The 25,128-nt window shown below is 41.7% G+C and overlaps 2 protein-coding genes across 5 annotated transcripts in view; one reads left to right on the forward strand and one right to left on the reverse strand.

The window, feature by feature from the left end:
* Positions 1-7,432: 7,432 nt before the first annotated feature.
* On the reverse strand, positions 7,433-17,384 carry cptp (ceramide-1-phosphate transfer protein). Its single transcript, XM_059952020.1, has 2 exons — positions 17,228-17,384; positions 7,433-10,903 (listed from the first exon to the last, which is right to left on the reverse strand). The coding sequence occupies exons 1-2, from the start codon at positions 17,344-17,346 to the stop codon at positions 10,381-10,383; spliced, it is 642 nt and encodes a 213-aa protein (XP_059808003.1). The 5' UTR covers positions 17,347-17,384; the 3' UTR covers positions 7,433-10,380.
* A 75-nt stretch (positions 17,385-17,459) lies between these two features.
* Positions 17,460-25,128, forward strand: part of ints11 (integrator complex subunit 11) — a 41,820-nt gene continuing 34,151 nt past the window's right edge. Inside the window, exons 1-5 of one of the 4 annotated variants that reach the window (XM_059952019.1) lie at positions 17,460-17,482; positions 17,773-17,877; positions 22,857-22,934; positions 23,022-23,119; positions 24,418-24,491. In XM_059952019.1, coding sequence (XP_059808002.1) covers positions 22,907-22,934; positions 23,022-23,119; positions 24,418-24,491 — 200 coding nt within the window. In that variant the 5' untranslated portion in view covers positions 17,460-17,482; positions 17,773-17,877; positions 22,857-22,906. The other 3 variants (XM_059952017.1, XM_059952015.1, XM_059952016.1) reach the window with 3 other exon arrangements.

Genomic DNA, 25,128 nt, shown 5'->3' on the forward strand with positions numbered 1-25,128 from the left:
CCTTGTATATCTTTTCTGCACTCTTTCCAGTTCAATAACATCGTTCGACTAGCAGGAGCAAAACCTATGTCTTCTAGTTTATTAATTTAGAGATGCAGCACAGAACTGGCCGTTCCAGCTCAACAACTTGCGCTGCTCAGCAACCCAACTATTTAGCACTAATCACAGGACATATGACAATGATCAGTTAAGACCATTAGACATGGGAGCACAATTAGGCCATCCAGCCTGTTCCACTATTTCATCCTGACTAATCCATTTCTCCCTCAATGTTCAAAGGAGTAGTCCCATCACACACCCCTGTGAAGCCCACTAGTCACCAGCAGCCAACTCAAAAAGACTCCCTTTTTCCCCACGCTTTGCCTCCTGCCAATCAGCCAATGCTCTATCCATGCTACTATCATTCCTGTATTTCCCTGGACTCTTATCTTGTTTAGCAGCCTCTTGCATGGCACATTACCAAAACCTACAGGAAATCCAAATACACAACATCCACCAGTTCTCCTTTCTCTATTCTGGCTTGGTATTACTTCAAAGAATTCTAACAGATTGTTAGGCAAGATTTTCCCTTAAGAAAACCATGCTGTTCCTCTAAGTACCCCAAAGCCACATACTTAACAATTGACTCCAATATCTTCCCAACCACCGAGGTCAGGTTAACTGGCCTATTATTTCCTTTCTACTGCCTCTGTCCCTTCTTGAAGAGTGGGGTGACATTTGCAATTTTCCAGTCCTCTGGAACCCTGCCATAAACTATTGATTCTTGAAAGGTCTTTACTAATGCCTCCACAATCTCTTCAGCTACTTATTTCTGAACCCTAGGGTGTAGTCTATCAGGACCAGGTGACTTATTTACCTTCAGACTTTCCAGTTTCCCTGGCACGATCTCCCTAGTAATACCAACTGCACCCATTTCTGCCCCCTGACACTCTCAAACTTCTGACATACTACTAGTGTCTTCCACAGTGAAGACTTATTCATTTCATCCACCATTTCCTTGTTTATATCTCTCCAGCAACATTTTCCAGCAGTCCATTATCTATTCTGGTCTCTCTTTTTATATAATCTGAAAAACTTTTTGCATAATTTTTGATACTATTGGTTAGCTTATTCTTCATCTTTCACCTTCACTCCACTTATTTTTTTTTAGTTGCCTTCTGTTGGTTTATTAAAAATTTCCCACCCTCTAATTTCCCACGAATGTTTGCTTTACTTGATGCTTTTATGTTGGTTTTGACTTCCCTTATCAGCCACAGTTACGTCATCCTGCCTTAGAATACTTCCTCTTCATTGGGAGGCATCTATCCTGTGCTTTCTGAATTGGTCTCAGAAATTCCGGCCATTGCAATTTGCTCTGTAATCCCACTGTAATTTGTAACCCACGACTTGGCTACTGTTTGGACGCCTGTAAGTAACCCCCCAGCAGGATCTTCTTACCCTTGCAGTTTCTTAACTCTACCCACAAGGATTCTACAGTTTCCAATCCTTTGTAAGGATTTGATTTCATTTTTACCAGCAGAGCTACCCCTTCTCCCCCACCTACCACTTGTCCTTTCACTACAATGTGTATCCTCAGATATTCATCTCCCAACTAAAGTCGTCTTTCAGTCATGACTCAGTGATGCCCACGACTCAGTCATACCTGCCAATCTCTAAATGAGGTACAAGATCGTCTACCTTATTCTGTACATCACATGCATTCAAATATAACACCTTCAGTCCTGTATTTGCCACCCTTCTCAATTTTGTCACCCTTTACAACCCTTTGCAACCCATCCCACTGACTGCAATTTTTCCCTATCATCTGTCTGTGTTTCCTCACTGTCTCACTATACTATACACTACCTCTGCTTGTAAACTAACACCCCTATCCTCTCAGCCCTATCACTCTGGTTCCCACCCCCCCCACCCGATAAATTAGTTGAAACTTATTAGGCTAAACTGCCAAATGTAGTTTAAATTAGTTTAACTTAGTCTTTGGATGTTGGAGGAAACTGGAGCACTCGGAAGAAGCACACGGGGTCACGGGGAGAAGATACAAACCCCTTACAGATGGCACCAGAATTAACTCTGAACTCTGGGATGTCCCAGCGGCAGTAGCATTGTGCTAACTGCTACACTACCAGGATATATTTCATGATTCACTAACCCAAGGAAATAAGACTGAAGACATGCAGCTGATAGCTGGAGGAAATAATTGTACAAATTTTGGAATCACGAAATAGATTCCGATTTGCTGATGTTTCCTTTACACGACAAAATAAATGTTTTTGTTTTAAATCAGTTGAGAATCTTGGTTCAATGTGTACCCAACACTAAATCTGGCCATATGGACAGAGCTCTCTGATCTCAGACACCTTTTTCTGCAGCTTCCTGGGAATCATTGACCAATGGAAAGGTTCTTGCCCAAAAGAACCAGGCTGGCAGAAAGTACCAGGGATTAAAGTGACAGCATTCTGCTTCTCAACACATTAAAACTGGGTGATCACAGAGCTCAAGTCTCCCCCCTTCATTTAACAGCTCCTCCTTGTCACAAAAGACTTTCATGTGAATCACATCAAATAGCGAATGTATTTTCTACGCGGATGTATGCCTTTCTTAGTCCAATATCTTATCATCATCAAGAAGGAGGAATCAACTGGTGGGGGGGGGGGGGGGGTGGCTGTTAGGCTTGACCTGCAGGACAAGTTTGGGTTGTTTCAAAGTAGAACTAGTAAATTAATAGTACGATATTTTGTTTACTTTCTCAATTGAAAATTGCATGCTTGACCTTCCTCTCTCGGATTGTAAGAGCACATGGGAACGTTAAGTGGTGGGTTACACGATGTTCAGTTCCATTTGCAACTCTTCAGCATGTGAAGCAGCCCATTCCTGCATCAGCGTGTCTCCCACTGAACTTAAACAAAAGTGAAATTTCACAAGTGACGTTTCTCCCATCAAAGAGAACTTGTTTAGCAGGAAGTTAGTTTGACAGCTTCATTGAGAAACATATAGGGAAAAGGGAAAATGAAAACCTCAATTCCTTGCCATCTACACCGTTTGCAAACATTTGTTTCTCATATTTTAGCTCTGGCATCCAATTTCAAAATAATATGGAAATTCTGATGGAATTCAAACTTGTGTAGAATTTCTGGTTTACAGAACTAATTAGATCTTTATATCAGAATAGGGAGGGTAATCATTTAATGAAATCCTTTTGCTTAACTACACTTACAAATGTTTGTACATCACAGAACTAATTAGATCTTTGTATCAGGATTGGGAGGTTAAACATTTATTGAAATGCTTTTTGGGAAGTTATATTTACATTAAGTATAATAACATATTGTCAGGTGATGAAAAAAATGAAATGGACTTTTAATGCACATGTTTTCTTAGGAGGCATCACAGCTGAGTTCCATGGAGTTTTCTCCTTATGTGCATGTGTACTTGCAGAAGATTAGGAATTCATATTGATTTTTCAGGCCCTATAGCAGGAGTACCTGACTTACCCTGTTAGAAAATGTCAGCTCAGATTGGGTGCCAATGCAAAAGTTTCAGCACTGCATAGTTGTGATAAATTAGTGTAATAATTTATGTGATTTTATCCAGATTTTCAACTAACTGAATAAAGTAATACTATGCAAACATAACATTCAGAAGCACATCTCAATCTGTATGTTTCTAACATTTATATTTTTCTGATTTTTTAAAAGTATAATTCATTTATGAAACAGGATATGTTGCAAAATCTTCTGACAGGTTAGCGACAAACTTCTTTTTTAAACAATCTGATGAATATCTAACCTTCATATACGATTGTGCAGTGATGAAGGAAAGTCAGTGTAAATGTCTTAAAGGGAACCTGCAAGTGATATTTCCAATGCTTGAACGATGTTTTTTTGTGTCTTCCTTGGATTATTTTTACTTTCCCAAGGTACAATAATAGGGTAAAATTCTAGTGAAGATGGCAGCTTTGGCCAACTTCACTGCCACTCAGTTCTAGGGGGAACACAGTTGAGCCCAACACTATCCTCAGTAGCCCACTATGCTTCTGGTGAGGATCAGTTCAATTTAATTGAAGGATGGAATGTATTTAACTTACACTGGTCTCCTGGTGATCAGGGCAACCCAGCTTTGATCAAAACTGAATATAAGCTGTGCACTCTTTTTTGAAAGATGATCTGCCTTTATTTCCATATTACCTCTGGTGGCACAGCAAGTTTTGTTGTAGATACTTCTGACAGTTGAAGTGTTTTATGTTGGTGGTGGGTTTCACTAGGGGACGAACTGGGGATAAAAAAGACAACCCCCAGATGCTAGTTTTCAGTATGAGGTTAGGGAAGGATGGATAGAGGAAAAGGGCTAATTCTGAAAGTGTAAGAATAAGTGAGTTCTGCAACATTCAGAGGAGTTCAAATCTGTGTTATGGAAGATCGAATTCCCCCCCCCCCCCCCCCTTTTCTCGGTCTGACAAAGGGTTTTAAAGCTGAGACTCTTTCCATTGATGCTTCCAGACCTGCTGATCGTTGACCAAAGTACTGATGCAGTTACCAAGAGGTACGGCAGTGACTACATTTCATTAGGAGATTGAGGAGATTTGCTGTCCCCGGAGACGCTCTCAGAGAACATGCTGACTGCTTGCACCACCTCCTGGTAAGGAGGCGCCACTGCACGGGATTGGGAAAAGATGCGCCAAGTTGCGAACTCGGACAGTTCCATCTCGGACACCAGCCCCCCCCCGGCAGAGGGTATTTTCAAAAGGCGGCACCCCCATCACCAGGCCCGCCACAATCAAGGTGGAGGTACAGGGGGCTGAAGGCACACACTCACCATTTTGGGAACAGCTTCTTCCCCTCTGTCATCAGATTTCTGGATGGATATTGAACCCATAAGCACTATACGCAGATCGATGGAGCAATAGCTTATCTCCCGCCTAGGTAGCCTCCTACCTGCCGGCATCAACATTCAACTCACAGACCTCTGCTGATACCCCTACCCTTACCCCCATCCCTATTATTTTAGTCTGGTTCTCTCTCTCTCTCTTTTCCCCCCTCACTATAATCTCCCCCCAGCCCTACCTTTATTTCTCTTTTATTTCCCATAATTTTCCACCTCCCCCCCCCAGCCCATCACTTCCCAGCTCTCTACTTCATCCCTCTCCCCACTTCTTATCCCCCCCCTCGACCATCCCATGTTACTTCACTCCTGATGAAGGGTTTCGGCCCGAAACGTCGTCACTACCTCCTCCCATAGATGCTGCCTGGCCTGCTGAGTTCTGCCAGCATTTTGTGTTTTTACTTGCAGATTCACTCGTGTTGCCTTCGAACACTACCTCATCATTTTTTTTGCTCTTTGTTTGCACTGCCATTTAATTTAAAACAAATATATATTTCTTATCGCAATTTATAGTTTATTGTAATGTAATACTATACTGCTACCGCAAAACCTGATTTTGGTTCTGATTTTCGGCTTTTCTCAATTTTATTTTCAAATTCTACCACCTACTGGTTACTTGCCGAATTGCAGGTTGGTTTAAAATACATCAAAGATTTTTTAAAAATTAAAGATTAGCTTTATTTGTCATGAACATCAAAACATACAGAGCAATGCGTCATCTGTGTCAATTCAGATCAGTGAGGACCATACTTCCAGCGCCAACATAGCATGCCTTCAACTTAATAATCCTAAATGTATGTCTTTGGAATGTGGGAGGAAAACAGAGCATCTGGAGCAAACCCATATAGCCATGGGGAGAATGTACAAACTCCTTATAGGCAGCAATAGGGATCGGTGATCACAGAGCAATTTTCTACTAGGCATTTCATTTTGGATTATGATGAACAGAAATTTTTTTAACCCTTGACATCGATAAACTTGCAAATAATTCAATGTGATATTACGTATGTTCCTGTTGACTTAATAACTTCAATGGTTACTCCTTTTGTAAAAGACCAATTTATTTTTTGAAAACATATCAGGAGGTAGTTCTGGAGCAGGCTCTGTTATTGAGGGTATGCGTGAAGATCCTGAAAACATGACACCATACATAATAACGCTAAGCAAGGGGAGGCAGTCAGATGTGTTGCTACTGCCAAGAGCTTCAAGATCTCAGTGAAGTTCCTGGACCAATTGGACATCTTATTCAGACAATGGCAGTGATCGCACCAGGATTTTGGGTTAACACCTATTAAATCATTTCACTTTGGCTTTTCATGCTCTTCCACAATGGTCTTGCAACTCCCTCTTCAAGATGGTTTTGGGAATTTGGTGAGATCAGGGCAATTGGACCTCAAGTCAGTAATGTTTCAAACCCTTGGGTGTATTTAAAATGTCCTGTCCTCTGGTTGAATGAAAGAGAAGGAAAAAATAGATTTGTTACATGTACATCAAAAGATACAGTGAAATGCACAGTTTGATTCAAATCAAATCAGTGAAGATGTGATGGGCAGCCTGTAAGTATCACCAGGTTTCCTGTGCCAAGATAGCATGCCTACAACTCTAAACATATGTCTTCTTGGAAAGGAGAACGTACAAAATTGTTAGTCAGCAGCAGGAATTGAACCCTGATCTTACAGCAGGAAACTCAAGAGTATTGCATTAACTGCTACACTATTGTGTGCCCACCATGAAGCCCTATGCCCTTGTTCCTATTCCAATCACACACTGCATCTGACGTTCTATTGATGCACAGTGGAAAGTATCTTGTCTGCAGGAAAACAACATCCATCACCCAAGTTATGCTCTCTTCTCGCTGCTACCATAGGGAAGGAGGTACGGGAGCTTTAGGTCCCACCCCACCAGGCTCAGCCCTTCGACCATCAGGGCTCCTAAACCAGCATGAATAAACTGTGCTCACCTCAATACTGAACCTATTCCACAACCCGTGGACTCAACAACTCATGTTCTCAAGTAATATTGATTAACTTATTTTTTTTGTATTTGCACAATTTGTCTTCTTTTGCACATTGGTTGTCAGTTTTTGTAGTTTTTCTTTGATTTGCTCTACTGTGAATGCCTGCGAGGAGATGAATCTCAGGGTAGTACATGGTGACATATATGTACTTTGATTATAAATTTACTTTGAATATTCCTTCAAATTGAATCTAGTAGGCTTAATATATGTTATTGTAGGAGATCTAGAAGCACTATTCTATCTCAGTGTTACAGTATGGAAGTCAGATTTCTCCAGTGCAGACAGATTCTGAATTTAACTAAAAATAACATAACTGTTGCAGTGTTGTTTGCTTACTGAGCATCTTTCTGTATTTCATGGCCACCTGGAGAAAGATGAATACCAGAGTTGTATTGTATATACTTTGACAATAAAATTAACCTTTGAAAATGTATGGCATTAATCTACCATTACTGAGGGCTTAAATGCTGTTCCATTTAATTTTCTCAAAAATGACAGACCTAATTGTTTGTCCAATTACAACAAACTAAGCCAGAATGAACTACATCATAATTTATTGTTTTTATAGAGGAAATAATCACTCATATTACAAATAAAAAATCTACAAATTACATTTGGTTTTCACCTTAAATATTAAAGATATTTCTGACTTTAAAATTTACTATTCATGACAGGGAAATGTTGCTAATTGTTCATTGACAGTTGTAGTGCTAATTTAATGTTTGAAGATTAGAACTTCAAAGGTCAACAAAGGACAATGGAAGGTCAAAGGTATACTGGGGTGGCAGCATTTGACAAGTAATTAGCAAGCAGAGACTAATGTTAAAAATGTGAGTAGGAAAATGAACAGCTAGGGTCCTCAAAGAATTAAAGATAAAATTTACTTCACATTGCAGTTTTCTATTTCCCTCATCCCAGGGTAAAATCCTCCAAGAGGACAATAACCTCGTCATGGTTTGGAGGCTTGTGTGCCTCAGTGACCCGGAGAGGTCTGCTGGCTGGAGTTAGAACTTTATGCTTTGGCTCTTGGTTGGGTCACCCACGCCAAACAGGTCAAAGGGTAGAGGCCAGACTAGGAGTGGTCCACTGGTCCTCCAGGTTCAGGGGTTCAGCTCAGGGCTAACAACCCTGACTGGTCAAACAACATTGTTAGGGAAGCAGCAACGAGGAATCCTTCTACATCAGAGTGTGACGGTATTCCTGAGTCTCCACCCGGGACTTGTGTGACTGACAGCAGTGAAAACTGAGAGGAAGCTACTGACATGATGATGGAAGTCCTGAACACCGCCAGAGATGGAGGACCTTCACTGCTGCGCTAAATGCCAGTAACAAGCACTGTGGATCAGGGTAAAATGTCTTTGGTCCCACACGAAGACATCAGATGACAGCTGAGCTCATCATGGATCCACCCAGCTAGAATGTGGCTTCCAACAGGAGCCTTTGGGAGCCGTGGCCACCTTTCCACTTCTTTACCCACCGACAGACTGTTGTTGGTTATGAATTTCAGTAACTGCAATACCAGTGTTCTGCCAGCATTAATCATGTTTATTTTTTTTCCAGGGACCAGTTGGTGAAGGGCACCCCTTTCACACAGCCCAATGCAAAATCTATTGCTCTTGGTCAGGACGAAACCTAGATCAATGTTGATTTGTTAATCAACAACATAAGGAGGTAAACTTGTTTCGCTGAGGTGTAATGTCACTTTGTGTGTAGAATTGTCCAGGCTCACATGAAAATCAGCTGCTGAAATAGGACAGAGAAACTGGTGCCCAAAGAATTCCACCAAAAAGAGGATGCAGCAATGTTTGTTGGGATGGGAGAAAAGAAAGAAAGGAAGAACTTATTTTTGGTAGGTAACAAAAAAAAACATACTGTATTGGGTATTAATGCACTGTAAGCACAAATTCCTTTTTGTCTCTTCTGACAGAATTAAATATACCGACATAGTATACAACAAAGTGTACAGCAGGAACATTATGAGGACTGACACTTTTTAAGCTCCATACATTTCTCTTGCACAAGTATGAGAGGACATGTCACAGCAAATACTTCGAGGACCTTCTGTGCTTATGCAATGTGGAATCTTTCAATTAAGCCATTTGAATCTCACAGCAGACAATGAACAAAATACTGTATATTTAAAGCAGACCTGAACTGAAAAGGGGTACCTTATATATAAATAAGATGCTAGAAATACACAGATCATTTGGTATGTCAAGAACGTTTTGGGCAGATAATCTTTACCAGAACATGGTCCTATTCTGATGAATGGTCTTTGATGTTCGTCTTCCCACAGATGCTGCCTGATCGGATTTCCAGCACCGGCAGTATTTTGATTTTCAATGCTCCTTGCAGCAGGTCACCTAAAACTGCCAGGAGCAATTGAGAAGGAAGCCCTATGAACTTACAAATTGAAAGACTAACAAATCAAAATCTAGTAACATTTTTGATCCACCTTCTCACTGTACTGGGAAATGCTCCAACTCATTCATGCCTCACGCTGCCATAACAGACCTGATTCTACTGTTTCTGAAGAAGACGCAATAAGACAGACAAACCAAAAACGATCAGTCACGGATCTCAGGCCTGATCATTTCTCCCAGTTCCCAAGTGTGTAAATGCTCAGTCTGAAGACAACTGAGTCAGGTAACTCCAGATTCGCACAGATTCTAAGCCAACCCCATCCATACAAACAATAAACACTCAAAGTATGAACTTCTGCCAACCATTCTACGCCATTAGGACAGGTACAGAAAATGGGAGGGAGATCCAAATTATTACTTCTCACTTGAACATCGATTGAATGTGGTCAGTTATAGAGATTAAAGTTTTTTGGTGCATTTCAAATGGAATGTTGCTAAAATCACCTGGAATGGCCATGGTAAAATATATTAAATTATTTGTTCAACTATATTTAAATATAAATGCTCCTGAAGAAGCATTGCACCAAAGTACAGACAGGCAAAATGACTTATGGAAAAAGGTTCTGAGAAAGGCCACTCATGACCAAGGTCCTTCCCGAAGGTATTTGCTGAAGATTAGAGATGCTAGTGTTATGGAACAGAAGACTTTCCACTCTGAACAGGAGGCTGTAACCTATTGCAGACGGGCTGTAGTGTGATCAGATGGAGAAAAACATGTACCTTGGAGGTGCATTCTTTATTTGACACTGCTACCCCCACCTTGCAGACAGCTCTCTAATTAGTTCTGTTCTGTGGTGCAGACCCTTTAGCAAGCAATGTAGAGATTCCACTTCAGCAATTCAAGTACTTAAAAATGCAATCATTCTGCCAATCCTGATTGGACTTGCACCCCCCCCCCTCCCCAAATAGAAAGGCTAATTATTTAAACATATGGATGAAAGACTTACTCTTTAAATGACACTTACTACCTATCCTTTGGTCAAGTGATTCTGACAAAATAAAGTTTACCATCTAAAACATTTAAGCTGCTATTATTGCAGTATTCTTCAAAACAGGACAGATCTAAGGTAGATCAAGTAGGTCATGTTGAGCATACAGATCTTGTGTGATGTCATAGGTCTTAGAAATGAGTGGAACAGCTTCCCCGAGTGTGGCCACGACCTTTTCTGCTGTGCCCATATTCATAATTTCAAAAAAGTCTGCTCGACCTGGCAGTAAATTAAATGCAAGAACTGCAGCTTTGCGCACAATCCAGGGATGATAGTTTGCCAGGGAGTCATTATAGGCTTCTGTACACAAGACTGCAGTCCTGCTGTCATCAGAGGCCACCCGCAGCTTTTCCAAAAAGAGCTGCAGCCACTTGAGGGCACGGTGTAGTCGCAAGAGAGTACGGCAGCCAGAATCCCAATGGTCACCTCGCTTCTTCAGGTCCACCAACTTGTTGTCAACCTCATACTTCACCATTGACTGAATTGTTCTATATTCCTGGCCATTTTCACCACTTCTGTAGTTTTCCAGAATTTGAATTTTAGTGACCGCATCTTTTGAAATAAAGGAAAAGGCTGCACCAAGGCTATTCATGAATCTAAAAAAGAATCAAACAACGAATTTAAAATCAGATTTTCCTACCAAGACAATTCAGAGTAGAAATACAGAAGTAAAATATTAGAAATTAAAGATTTTAAAGTGCACAATAAGTTTGAGCAGAATATCGTTCCCAAATTCATAAACTATTTACTTAAGCCCATTACAAGAAATTTCCAAATTTATTTTGTTTCCATTGGTATGTAAGAGAGAAAGTAAATCACATTATGCAAATTATGAAAATTTATTAAGAAAAAATGGTTATGACAATCAACTATTAAAGATGAATCCCTCAGTGATTAATACATTTTATTTGTGGGAGCTTGCTGAGGACAGATTTGTTGATGAAATTCTTACACCTCAGCAATATTTTCTCTCAAATTATTTCATTAACCACAAATTTTGGCAGATCCTCGAAGGGAAATTTATACAAAAATATAAGCTGGTGTATTTTGTAGCTGAAGAAACTAACCAAAAGAAAAAGACGGGTGCCTAGGAGAATGAGGATGCTTCTTTTTTTTAAACAAACAAGACAAAATCTGCAGATGCTGGAAATCCAACACACTCACACACACACACACACACACACACCCCCCCCCCCCACCCCCGGAGGAACTCAGCAGGCTAGGCAGCATCTGTGGAAAAGAGTATTGTTGACATTTCGGGCTGAAACCCTTCGCAGGACTCCAATGGTCACCAATGTTTCTTCTTACTTCTAATGAGCCACACACTTAGTGGCGTAATGACATATGGCATTCACGTACTTTTGCTTACAACCCCTAATGAATTATTTAAACAAAGAGTACTTGACCAATATATTTACAATATTACTGAAATATAAATACAGAACACACACGATACAGCATGGTAAATTTTAAATTGCCACATTCAGGACTAAAGATTTCATCTCTGTGGAGGATTTCTTATCCCTGTGGAATAATAACTTTCCTGATTTTTTGCGGGGGAAGGTGGTTTGCTGGGTGGAATCACTCTGTTTAGCAGGAGTGACTTGTGGCTGTGATGGTTGTAGGAGTTGCCTCTGGGACTTCAGGAAGTGGTTCTAACAGCTCTGGACACCTTTCCTCTCCAACAATTCACTTGATTGTCCTCAAATGATCAACGTGTGTTGGGATGTTATCAGATGCATCCTCCATTGTGTAGGAGAGTGGTCCGGTTCTGTCCTTAAATCTTTTCAATTTCTTACTTTTAATTACCACTGTAGTCCCCCTCCAGAACAGCTTGTCCAGGAGTGAAACATTGAATGTCCTTGTTTGGGGACCCTTCAATTTGTCTCAGCTGTCTGTCTTGCATGCTCCTTCTGAGACTGGGTTTGAGGAGATCCAAGCATGAGCACAAGGGACAACCCAGGAAGAGCGTAGCTGGCGGGTTGTTGGTTGTGAAGTGTGCTGCGTTGTGATATGCACGGAGGATATTGGTGAGCTTCTGACTTAGTGAGAGTGTAGTGTGATCTGCTGACATTGTTCACAGTGCATTCTTTAGTCTCCAGGCAATCCTTTCCACCAAGCCGTTTGTAGCTGGGTGGTACTGTGTGGATGTAATATGTCTTATTCCATTAATTTTCAGGAACATCTGAGACGGCTCTGCAACAAATGGGCCACTGTCGCTGCTTAAGCGTTCTGAAACACCAGTCCTTGAGAAGAGGCTTCACAACACATCAACACTGTGCGAGGCTGTGGTGGAGGTTGTTGGGAACACTCCTAACCACTTTGTAGCTGCTTCTATTACTACTACTAAGAAATCTGTGCCAAATTTCACAAATCTCAGCAAAATCCACATGAATCCTCTGCAATAGAGGGCAATACAAGTCATTCCCAGGGATGGAGAGACACTGCTCTTGGCATCTTCCGGAAGTTTTTGCATTCCAAACAGTGCGTGGCAGATTCCTCAATCTGCTGATCTATCTCAGGCCACCAGACAAAGCTTCCAGCTCATGCTTTCATTTTTACCATGCCTGGATGACAGCGTGTAGCTTCTTCAACATTTTAGCTCTCAGCTTGGGTGGTAGAACAACTCTTAATCCCCACATCAGGCAACCCCCGTCAAAGTTAAGTTCATCCCATTGCTGGTAAAAATGGGGGAACTCTTCACTTGGGGGAAATGTTACACTTTCCAGCCGTTTTGGGTGGCCATGTAAATCTGAGACAGTGAGGGGTCTTTTTGGTTTCCCTTTGGATCATCTCTACTGTAATGGGAAGACTTTTGATTTGCATTAGGGAGAATAGAAACATAGAAAGCCTATAGCACAATACAGACCCTTCGGCCCACAAAGCTGTGCTGAACATGTCCCTACCTTAGAACTACCTAGGCTTTACCTGTAGCCCTCTATTTTTCTAAGCTACACGTACCTGTCTAGGAGTCTCTTAGAAGACCCTATCATTTCTGCCTCTACCACCGCCGCCAGCAGCCCATTCCACACACTCACCGCTCACTGTGTAAAAAACTTACCCCTGACTTCTCCTCTGTACCTACTTCCAAGCACCTTAAAACTACGCCCTCTTGTGTTAGCCATTTCAGCCCTGGGGAAAAGCCTCTGACATAACACGATCAATGCCTCTCATCATCTTATACACCTCTATCAGGTCCCCTCTTATCCTCCATCGCTCCAAAGAGAAAAGGCCAAGTTCACTCAACCTATTAGACAATAGACAATAGGTGCAGAAGTAGACCATTCGGCCCTTCGAGCCTGCACCGCCACTCTGAGATCATGGCTGATCATCTACTACCAATACCCGGTTCCTGCCTTGTCCCCATATCCCTTGATTCCCCCATCCATAAGATACCGATCTAGCTCTTTCTTGAAAGCATCCAGAGAATTGGCCTCCTCTGCCTTCCGAGGCAGTGCATTCCAGATCCCCACAACTCTCTAGGAGAAGAAGTTTTTCCTTAACTCTGTCCTAAATGACCTACCCCTTATTCTTAAACCATGCCCTCTGGTACTGGACTCTCCCAGCATCTGGAACATTCCTGCCTCTATCTTGTCCAATCCCTTAATAATCTTATATGTTTCAATCAGATCCCCTCTCAATCTCCTTAATTCCAGTGTGTACAAACCCAGTCTCTCTAACCTCTCTGCGTAAGACAGTCCAGACATCCTAGGAATTAACCTCGTGAATCTATGCTGCACTTCCTCTACAGCCAGGATGTCCTTCCTTAACCCTGGAGACTAAAACTGTACACAATACCTCGTAAGGCATGCTCCCTGATCCAGGCAACATCCTTGTAAACCTCCTCTGCACCCTTTCTATGGTTTCCACGTCCTTCCTGTAATGAGGCAACCAGAACTGAGCACAGTACTCCAAGTCGGGTCTGACCAGGGTCCTATATAGCTGCAACGTTACCTCTCGGCTCTTAAACTCAATCCCATGATTGATGAAGGTCAATACACCGTATGCTTTCTTAACCACAGACTCAACCTGCGCAGTTCCCATGGGCTCCACTCAACTCGAAAAGAGTTCCTTCAGCCTCCATGCGATCTAGCTGACTGGCCACTTTATCTTGGATGGAACAAGGAACCTGACGAGCTTTGTCAAACTGGGATGTGGCAGTTTTATTTAATACTACTTCACCTTTGATATGTTTGAGTTTTCCAATGCCATCCTTGAACACTGCTGTGGCATCATCCAGTAGCTTTCTAAATTTGCTTTCAGTTAACTCTATTGCAGGGTATGTGGCTTGCAAATAGAGGATGGATCTCCAATCAAGTTGTAGTTATCACAGCCCAACAATGCTGGCCTCCTGTTTTTAACCACATAAAAGCAAATGTGGTATGTTGGTTATTGTAAATTGTCACTTCCATGGGAGTTACCTTTTCTCAAGTACAAGTTCTTAGTTGATTATCTGCAGGCTTCAGTTCAGTCAGTATCTTTGAAATGCTGTTCAAACTCATGTCGTGGAACGATTGAAACAGTTGAGCCAGTGTCCAATTTCATTTAAATTAATGCACTATTCACTTCTTGTGTAATCCATATTGCTTGTCTGTTGTTAGTTTTCACAAAGTAAATCTGAAGGCTATACAGTCCTGTGTCACTCTCACCATCGGGTTTTTCATCAGTGGCTCATCAGGGCTCTTTTTTGAAACTGCAGCTTGACTTTTTCCTCTTCCCTGTGTAGTCCATTTATTTTTGCCTGTACAACACAAGCTCTTTGTACGTGTTCTACTTTGTTGCATTTTCTGCAATTTCACCTTTAAATCTGTATTGGTCTGGTGTATGAGAGCCTGGTAACAATGGTAACACAACTTGTCTGTCGAGGCAGGTTTCTGTTTAGGTGTTGCAATTTTGTTCATTCACTTTCATTCCTGACCACAACACTATTGTATCTCTGGCAGTTGTTTCCATTAATACACACATTTAAACTGCTCTTTTAAATCTGAGTTGTGAACCATTTTCGGATGTTTTCTTGTAAGATTCCACAAACTAAACAATCTCTCCGTGCATCATTAAGCCCGTCACTGAACTGGCAACGTTCAATCTCTTCAATTCAACCACATAAGCTGAACTGGACTCCCCTTCTTTTTGATTCCATTTATGAAGCCTAAAGCTTTCTGCAATCAACAATGGTTTCAGCTCTAAATGTTGCTGTATTACTTTCATGATATCAGCAAAGCTCATTTTGCGTGGTTTGGTTGTAAAACTTCTAAATAAACTGCATGCCTTCCCACCTAATGCACCCGTTTTTCATTGGCTATTTCATTTGCTTGAAAATACTGCTCAATTAGCTCAGTATACAACATGCAGTCAAACATATCTATCTTTCTAATGTAGCCAGCCATTTCTGCTTTTATTTATTTCTTAGTATCATTATCACCCAGTACTCACTGGGTATGAACAACCTACGAATTTTGTCCACTTTCTGCCTCTTTTTTTACTTTACCGCCTCCCCCACTTGTGGAAAAAAAGTGCTGCACTTTAAAAAAAAACTTGAATGTCTCTTTCCTCTTGCAAAGAAAAAATATGTGCAGCACTTCATCACGGGTTTGTTTTAAAGCATATTCATTGCCACTGTTATGTTTTGTAACTGCAGAAATTAATTGAAAGAAAAAAGCAGGAGCCCAGCAGGACATGTACACTTGTTTTTTTGACTTTTAGTGAAGCATGCACATATGACGTGGTGGTGTAATGATGTATGCCGTTCACATACCTTTACATATGAATAAATTCTGAATATGAATATGAACTTTGAATAAATGAGTTAAACAAAATTTAAACAAAGAAAGGGTTTCAGTCCAAAATGTTGACAATACTCTTTTCCATAGATGCTGCCTAGCCTGCTGAGTTCTTCCAGCATTTTTTGTGTGTGTTGCTTGGATTTCCAGCATCTGCAGATTTTCTCATTTATAAAAAGAATCAATGCTACTCAAATATTACTGAAAAGCTTCTCCATTTTATATCTTCATTTAAATGTCTACATTTTTAAGTACTTTACAACAATTCGTTGCTTCACGGGTTTTCAGCTGGGAGGAATTCACCACGGAACTCTTTTAACTACCTACAGAGGTCACTTTCCCTGTAAGTAGTCTCGGTTAATGCAGCCTGAACCACACCCAAAATGTTGAACCCCTCCTTAGAACAAGACAGCTCACGTGATTAACCTTAATCGGTCATTCTAAACTTTGACATCTTCCATTGCTGGCACACCCTAGTTCCAGTACAGAGAGTACACCACATATACTCCTTCGGGCTACCCCAACTCTTTCCAAACTTGAAACTTCCATCACCGAGGATGAGGGGAGTAGGCTGGTGGGAACATTATCATCTACATCACCATCAACCGAGGGGTCCGCGGACCACAGTTTGGGAACCCCCTGATCCGGAGCATCTCCGGGTCTGACGAGGAAATGCATCGCCGTTCTGTCATTGTCGCTAAATCACAGTGAACATACCTCCTTCACCATAGAGACTACGGCGGCTCCCCACTACATTCTTAAAGACAGTATGGGCCAGCCATTAAATGCCGATCTTGTTAACGAAACCCACATCCAAAAATTTAATTCAAAACACTTCAGATACGACAATCAGAAATGGCATAACCCTCCCACCCTCTTTAATAATGGCCCATTGTCATATTCTGCTCGATGAAAGGCTTATACTTTGCCCTGATACCATAAAACAGCTCCAAGGACAGGATTATTTTAGACAGAAGCAGAATATGCTGGAAGACCTCAGCGGGTGAGTCCACCTTTGCGGAATGACAAACAGGGTCAACATTTCAAGTCCAAGACTAAGTATTTCCACAACATTTTCAGGTTTTAGCATTCCCAGCGTCCATAGTTCCTTTGGTTTCAGGGTTACTTTAGATCACTCACTTCACCAGCCCTTTCCATCCGTTCAGGTAATGTTCCTGCACCAGTTCCCCGCTCTCAGTCAGACAGCTCCTGAATGACTCCAGGACTTCACTCAGTCTGAACGGCTCGACGGCCGCCATCTTCAACCCGGAAGCCGCCCGTCGCTAGACCCTCCCCCTCCCCTCCTGCCCTATCACGATTGGACTGACGGAATCGGTGGTCCTATTGGCTTTCCGGGGGGTCAATCAGCGTGACGTCACATTCACCGGGCTTGAGGTAGGCCTGAAGCCGGGGGCTGCCGTCGAGGATGGGAGAGGGTTGTTGTCACTGAGTTTACCCGGCGCGCAGCGGGGAGAGCGCTCCGGAGCCGCGATCCTCTAGTTAACGGGGAAAGTCTGACGTTCACAGTTTAAAGCGTCCCGGCCGGGGAGGTGAAGGTGTACATTCTGCATTTCCACTGATGGCAATACGGGGTGGTGGGCAAACTGTGAAGATAAACTTATTTTATTTCCCTGCTCAGGTGCTCTGAAAATTAATCTGAAAAACACATTTGTTGTGAATTTTAGGTCACGTCTGACTTTCTTGGATCACAGAACTAGATTCCTGGATTCCACCACTTTTTACGTTTCTCACAAAGTTTTTGATGCCATCAGCTATTCCCCAGCCTGCAGGTAATGCAATGGTTTACGTCCTACCCATTCCTTGGAACCTAGAATTGGTTTATTATTCTCACATGTACCTAGGGACAGTGAAAAGCTTGTTTTGCATACTGATCATTACCCAGTGCATTGAATAGGAGAAAGTAAAACAGTAAAATATGTAGAGTAAAATATGACAGCTACAGGGAAAATGCAGGTAAACAATAAGCTGCAAGGCAATAATGACGAAGATTGTGAGGTCTGGAGTCTAATTGTGCTGGTAGTGGCATCCGTTAGTCTCATGAGGCCATGGATCTGTGCCTGGAAGGTTTCCAGGGTGCAGGCCTGGGCAGGGATGTTTGGAAGACCAGCAGTTGCCCAAGCAGCAAGTTTCCCCCTCCACGATGCCGATGTTGTCCAAGGGAAGGGCAAGGGCCGATACAGCTTGGCACCAATGTCATCGCAGGAGTTGCCAGAACGAGGTTGAGGACTGCCTTGGGGACTCCAGCTCTGGATTTGTCCTCAGCGTTTATGCCAGAAGCCTTTCCCATGAATGGGTATGGCCGCAAGGCAGTGGAGGTTTGAAATCAGAGTTTTCCCTCTCTTAGATGGACTGCCTTCCCAGACTGACGAGCTCCATCTACCCGAAGCACTGGTTTTAGGGCGCCAGGACCCACCTTTGCCCCTTCTGTCAGTAGAAACAGTTCCACCGGGTTAAGAGGCTAACCCACACGAGAAGGCCAGGAGTTGGACTTGGTTGTCAGAGGTTATGTGAGTCGCATGCCGTGAGGAGCACTTTTAGGAAGTGGGAGCTTGTCCCCACTACCACTCCTCGGCTTGACAACCTTAGGAACCCTAATTGTACTAGAGAATCATTTAATAACACTGGACAGCATTTGAAAGTATTGTTTTCTCAGAATTTTTTTGCAGTTATAGACTGCTTGAAGCTGAACACATGTAATTTCAGACCACTTGTATTACATAGAAATTTGGGGAAAAAAGCAATCAACTTCTATTGAACATATTGTGTTTAATTAACAATGGTGCTGATGCTTTGCAGTAGTTCAACTAAGCTAAAAATGTTTTCATGATGATTTATGTTTGTCCTCAATATCTGAGGCTTCTTGCTTAAGCGGCCAACAGTTATTAGCCAGTGTTGATGACTTCCAGTTGCCCTGATACCGTTTCTCCATGACCGCAGTGTCCTGGTGAAACCTTTCACTGTGCTTGTCACTGACAGTGCAAGATCTGCAGGGAAGATATTGAATCTTTAGTGACATGTTGCACTTCATGGTTCTGAATGCTTGAAGCATCCTGTCAATCAGCTGCACAAGGTCTGGTGCTCTGTATTTGCCAAGAACACTTCCCACATCCTTGAATGCCTTCTGTGCGATTTTCTCCGATCCCACTAGAAGTTCTTCGAATTGTCTGTTATTGGTTTGTGGACCAGCAAAAGTGCTTTCCTTAATCTTGACATCAGTTATTCTGGACATTTGTCTCAAATATCGAAATCCTTCACAGAAGTGTTTGTGTCTGGTGTCAGCAGATTCCACCCTTGCAGTCTTGAACCTAGTAATTCTGCTTTTGGCTTTGACAGACCAAATCTCTGATCGATTCATTTAACACGGATTGAGTTATCAGATGAGGCTCACTTGACATAAAAGGTTCAAAATCTGTATCAGGATCAGTGTCATTTTCCATCCCTGGCTCGTGCATCATGGCATTTTATTCTGCCTCCTCGAGACTCCGTGTCTGGTGGCTTCAGTACTGGAAGGCTGTCGTCAGGTGGCACAGGTCTCATGGTTGAAGGGAGACTGGGGTACTCAATGGATTTCTTGTCTTTAGTAGAAAAACTAGCCACATTGGTCAGACAGAAGTAACAGTCTGTCACATGACAGAACCATAGAACATTACAGCATAGAAACAGGCCCTTCGGCCCTTCTTGGCTGTGCCGAACCATTTTTCTGCCTAGTCCCACTGACCTGCACCTGGACCATATCCCTCCATACACCTCTCATCCATGTACCTGTCCAAGATTTTCTTAAATGTTAAAAGTGAGCTCGCATTTACCACTTCATCTTGCAGCTCATTCCATACTCCCACCACTGTGTGTTCCCTTTAAACTTTTCCCCCTTCAACCTTAACCCATGTCCTCTGGTTTTTTTTCTCCCCTTGCCTCAGTGGGAAAAGCCTGCTGGCATTCACTCTATCTATACCCATCATAATTTTATACACCTCTATAAAATCTCCCCTCATTCTTCTATGCTCCAGGGAATAAAGTCCTAACCTATTGAACCTTTCTCTGTAACTCAGTTTCTCAAGTCCCGGCAACATCCTTGTAAACTTTTTCTGTACTCTTTCAACCTTATTAATATTCTTCCTGTAATTAGGTGACCAAAACTGCTCACAGTACTCCACATTCGGCCTCACCAATGTCTTATACAACCTCACCATAACATTCCAATTCTTATACTCAATACTTTGATTTATAAAGGCCAATGTACCTGTGACGCCACTTTTAGGGAATTATGTATCTGCATTCTCAGATCCCTCTGTTCTACTGCACTCCTCAGTGTCCTACCATTTACTTTGTATGTTCTACCTTGGTTTGACCTTCCAAAGTGCAATACCTCACACCTGTCTGCATTAAACTTCATCTGCCATTTTTCAGCCCATTTTTCCAGCTGGTCCAAATCCCTCTGCAAGCTTTGAAAACCTTCCTCACTGTCCACTACACCTCCAATCTTTGTATGATCAGCAAATTTGCTGATCCAATTTGCCACATTATCATCCAGATCATTGATATAGATGACAAACAACAAAGGACCCAGCACTGAGCCCTGTGGCACACCACTAGTCACAGGCCTCCACTCAGAGAAGCAATCCTCCACTACCACTCTCTGGCTCCTCCCATTGAGCCAATGTCTGATCCAATTCACTACCTCTCCATGTATACCCAGCGACCGAATCTTCCTAACTAACCTCCCATGTGGGACCTTGTCACAGGCCTTATTGAAGTCCATGTAGACAACATCCACTGCCTTCCCTTCAACCACTTTCCTGGTAATGTCCTTAAAAAACTCTTAATAGATTGATTAAACATGACCTACCACGCACAAAGCCATGTTGACTCTCCCTAATAAGTCCCTGTCTATCCAAATACTTGTAGATCCTATCTCTTAGTACTCCTTCCAATAATTTACCTACTACTGACGTCAAACTTACTGACCTATAATTTCCCGGATTACTTTTAGAGCCTTTTTTAAACAATGGAACAACATGAGCTAACCTCCAATTCTCCGGCACCTCACCCGTAGATGCTGATATTTTAAATATATCTGCCAGGGCCCCTGCATTTTCAACACTAGTCTCCTTCAAGGTCCGGGGGAATACCCTGTCAGGTCCTGGGGAGTTATCTACTCTGATTTGCCTCAAGACAGCAAGCACCTCCTCCTTCTGCTCTAGGCGTATCATTGGGACAGCGAATATTTATTGACTTCTGAGTACCTTTGAGCCAAACTCTCAGACTGACTGCATATTACGCAACAAATGTGAGGAGCCCAGGCTTTGTTTTGGTTGCCACCCAAAGTAGAGCTCATAGGCTTTCACCGTCTTTGAGATTTAAGCATATACTCACCACATGTGGCACTTGTACTATGTGCATGAAGGGAGCTTGCAGGAGGATGTAATCATATTAAGAGTTTTAAATATATAATGCTTCCGATTTGAACAATGCTTATTTCACAGCAATGTAATCAGATAAATATATTTTAGATTGAGAGCTAATAGGCTCAAAAATACATTACAACTCAAAATACCGGTTAATCGTTTGACTGGATACAAGGTTTCAAGATGAAATACTACCAGGCTTTCGTTACTTCAACGATTCTGCTTGAACTGTCAACGTTTCCTTTGTCTCAAGCTCTGGGTCTTTTATCCCTCACTGGAACTGAGAAAGTTTGATAGATTCTGACAGTTCAGATGATACGCAATCAAAAGATTACCTCCACTGGCTTTCACAAGGTAACAAGACAGTGAAATGCAAAAAGAAGAAGAATGTAGAAAATTATCACCATTGTTTTCACACTCGTATCACACTAGTGGTTTTTAAGGTTGGAAACCTTCAGTGTTTCAAAATTGAATATTTATGAAGTGTATTTGTAAAATTAATATTATTAGAATAGTCAGTCCCATTGGAAGCATTGTTAGAATCTCTTGTTCTTTATGCTTTTAATAAGGTATTAATTAATGAGTTTTTAGCAAGACTGAATTTGTAGTTTCACTAACATACAACTTGTATTTTTCACAATATGTGGTGTTAGAGTCCACCTACTGGTGGTAAAATTATATAATAGTTTCTCATCTTTCATTTTTATTTGGCTGTGTGAAACATGCAATACCTGTGTGTCTTCCAATAGGCCCTCTCTTATCTTAGGAACTTGCTTTTACCTCAGTGTATAAGTGTCAGTTTCTGCAAAGATCACTATCTTTGTCTTAGTTATTTTGGCTCTCTCAGTTCTTTAGTTCCTGTTCATCTGTGCTCTGTGCCCGTTTTTTTTTGTTTTAAACTTTCAATAAACAATTGTGAAGCAACAAGTTTTTCAACTCATTCTTCATCTCTTAAAATAACCCGGGGATCGGAAATCACACCAGATTTGGTGGCATCAAAATAATTTTAAGCAAAGACGCACTACAGAATCCCTTGTGTTTGAAAATAATTTTGTACTCTTACTAAATTATATTACTTCGCTATTTGTTAAGTGCTGGTTGCAGTTCATAGTTCTGTGGACCAATTATGTGTATACATTTTCATATGCTAAATATGGTTATTAAGTTGTTAAAGGTTATAAGAGTGACATGGATAAACAGTTCTTTCTCAAGTCCTGAGTATAATGACACATCTTCTGTCCAAATCTGCAAGGGGAGCCACAGCAGAGGAGCCAACTGATAGCTTATGTTGTGTTTTGCTTACATTGTGTTATTTAAACTTAATTTTGATTTACAAAATTTAGGATGAGTGGCTGACTTCACTTTGACCTGGCTGAGGGAAACCGGGAATAAAATGCCTGAAATAAAAGTCACGCCCCTGGGTAAGAAATCCCACATTAAGCCAAGTTAAGTATTGGAATTCATGGTACAATAAGTTCATTAAAACAACTAGCTCTTTTATTTTTCAGGGGCTGGCCAAGATGTGGGCCGTAGCTGCATATTGGTCTCAATCGGTGGGAAAAATGTGATGCTGGATTGCGGAATGCACATGGGATATAATGATGATGTAAGTGAATGGAGTTTTTGAAATGGAAAGAAAATACAAGGAAGCTGTAATCATTGGCGTATACACTGTCTGGTACTTTAACTTGATGGACAGCGTAGAGTTCAAATGATTTGTCTTTCCTCTTGTTATTCTTCCCCAAGAATGAAATTCTTGGACCATTGCACACCTGTGGAAAGGTGGGAGGGCAGTGTTTCTAGGTTTAATGTTCCAAAGCACCGGAGACATCATAATTGAGCTGAGAGGCCTGCACACACAAGCCTTTTAAAGCAGCTTGTCTGACTCTGGTGCTGGCAGTCGGGAGAGCCCTATGCCTTTCTGACTGGGAGGGTGATCTGAGAAAGACTCCAGTTTTGTTCACTCACTGGGAGAGGGCGAGTGCAAGAACGAATGAAATAGTTCAGTGTGTATGTGTGTGTTTTTTGCTTCTGGTGTGGAGTCCCACTCACTAAGGGAATGTAATGGAAATTCAAGGGTATGTAGGAGTATACCTTCAAATGTGATATAACATTTGTGGCTGCTCTTCCATCACTTTACACGGAGCAAGGATGCCTGCTGAGAGCCTGATTAGTTGCCGTGTACAGCCAGTTTTACAATACAACACAGGAAGGGAACCCTGAATATATGTAAAACACAGGAAAATCTGCAAATCTACACACACACACACACACTCACTCACTCACTCACTCCCTCCTGATGAAGGGCCTCAACCCAAAACGACCCACTTAATTTGAGCTCCATTGGTGCTGCCCTCCAGTGTCAAGTTGGTGGAACGACCAGCTGGATTGCATTTGTGTGTTTCTCTACTGACTGTTTGGAATTGCACCACCAATATGTGGGATGAATCACTCAGGGACTTGAGCTGTAAAATCTTTTTGTGTAATTGTGTTCTCGCTATTGTGAATGTGCCTTGTGCTATGCTGCGTATGTTTTGCACCATGGCCTCAGAGGAATGCTGTTTCATTCGGCTGTATTCAGTATTGGTGGAATGATAATTAAACTTGAATTTGAACTTGAGGGAAGACCAAGTTTTTCTCAACAATAATGTCATTAAAAGAGTAAGGAAAGAGCTCAGAAAATGAAATGCTTTTCCACAAGAGGTAATGCACTTCCACAGAATTGTGGATGAACCCTCGAAGCGGAGGAAACAGAGAGTTTAGTGAGATTGTTAAAAAGCCAGACAGAGATCTGATGGGCTAAATGACCTCATTCCCATCCCCAAACCTCAAAATGCTTTCCTGATCTATCTGGTTCTGTGCATTACACCATGGTTATTTGGTATTTTCATGTTTTTTCTTCAGAGACGCTTTCCTGATTTCTCTTACATAACCCAAAATGGAAGACTCACAGAATTTCTTGACTGTGTCATTATCAGGTAATTTTTGGTCCCTTGAATTAAAATTTATTGGATTGTTGGAACCATTGTAGACGTATGGAGGTGAAATAGTTTCTGACTATAGTCCTTTTCGCTGCTTCATGTGCTAAGAATGCTAACGCTTTCTAGATTTTTTAATTTTAGATATGTAACAGTGGCAATATTTTGCTTAATGTGATAGCACTCTGTTTCAGTTTTAGTCCCAGAAGATTTAATTTCAAAATGTTAACCTAGTTTAGTATATTACAGCAAGTTTTTAGTTCTCTTCAGGTTCTGCTTCTTTTTAACAACCTCTAAGTTGTCCGCTATCTAGACTATAAAGTTTGAAGAAACTGTTGAATCCTAAAGAAAGCCCGGAAAAGTAGTTGATTGGCATCGAGAGCAAGCATTTTACTCAGTTGATTAAAGATTGTTTGACAAAATGGTCCATCATCACAGCTTTTAAAAGTGCATTTTGAACTTGTTTGACCATGGCGAGAAGGACCCTCCCTGTCAGATTGTTCACGCACTCCTGGGGTCTCAATCCCACCGCTCGTTGTTCTTGAAGTGGCTGTAGTGTGGATGAGATGGCCCTCCATCTCCTTATGGTCTGTGTGTTTGCCAAGAAGTTCTGCAAAGAGACGTACTGGCCTTTGTG

Source organism: Hypanus sabinus, chromosome 27, assembly GCF_030144855.1.
Source record: "Hypanus sabinus isolate sHypSab1 chromosome 27, sHypSab1.hap1, whole genome shotgun sequence".
NCBI lineage: Eukaryota > Metazoa > Chordata > Chondrichthyes > Myliobatiformes > Dasyatidae > Hypanus > Hypanus sabinus.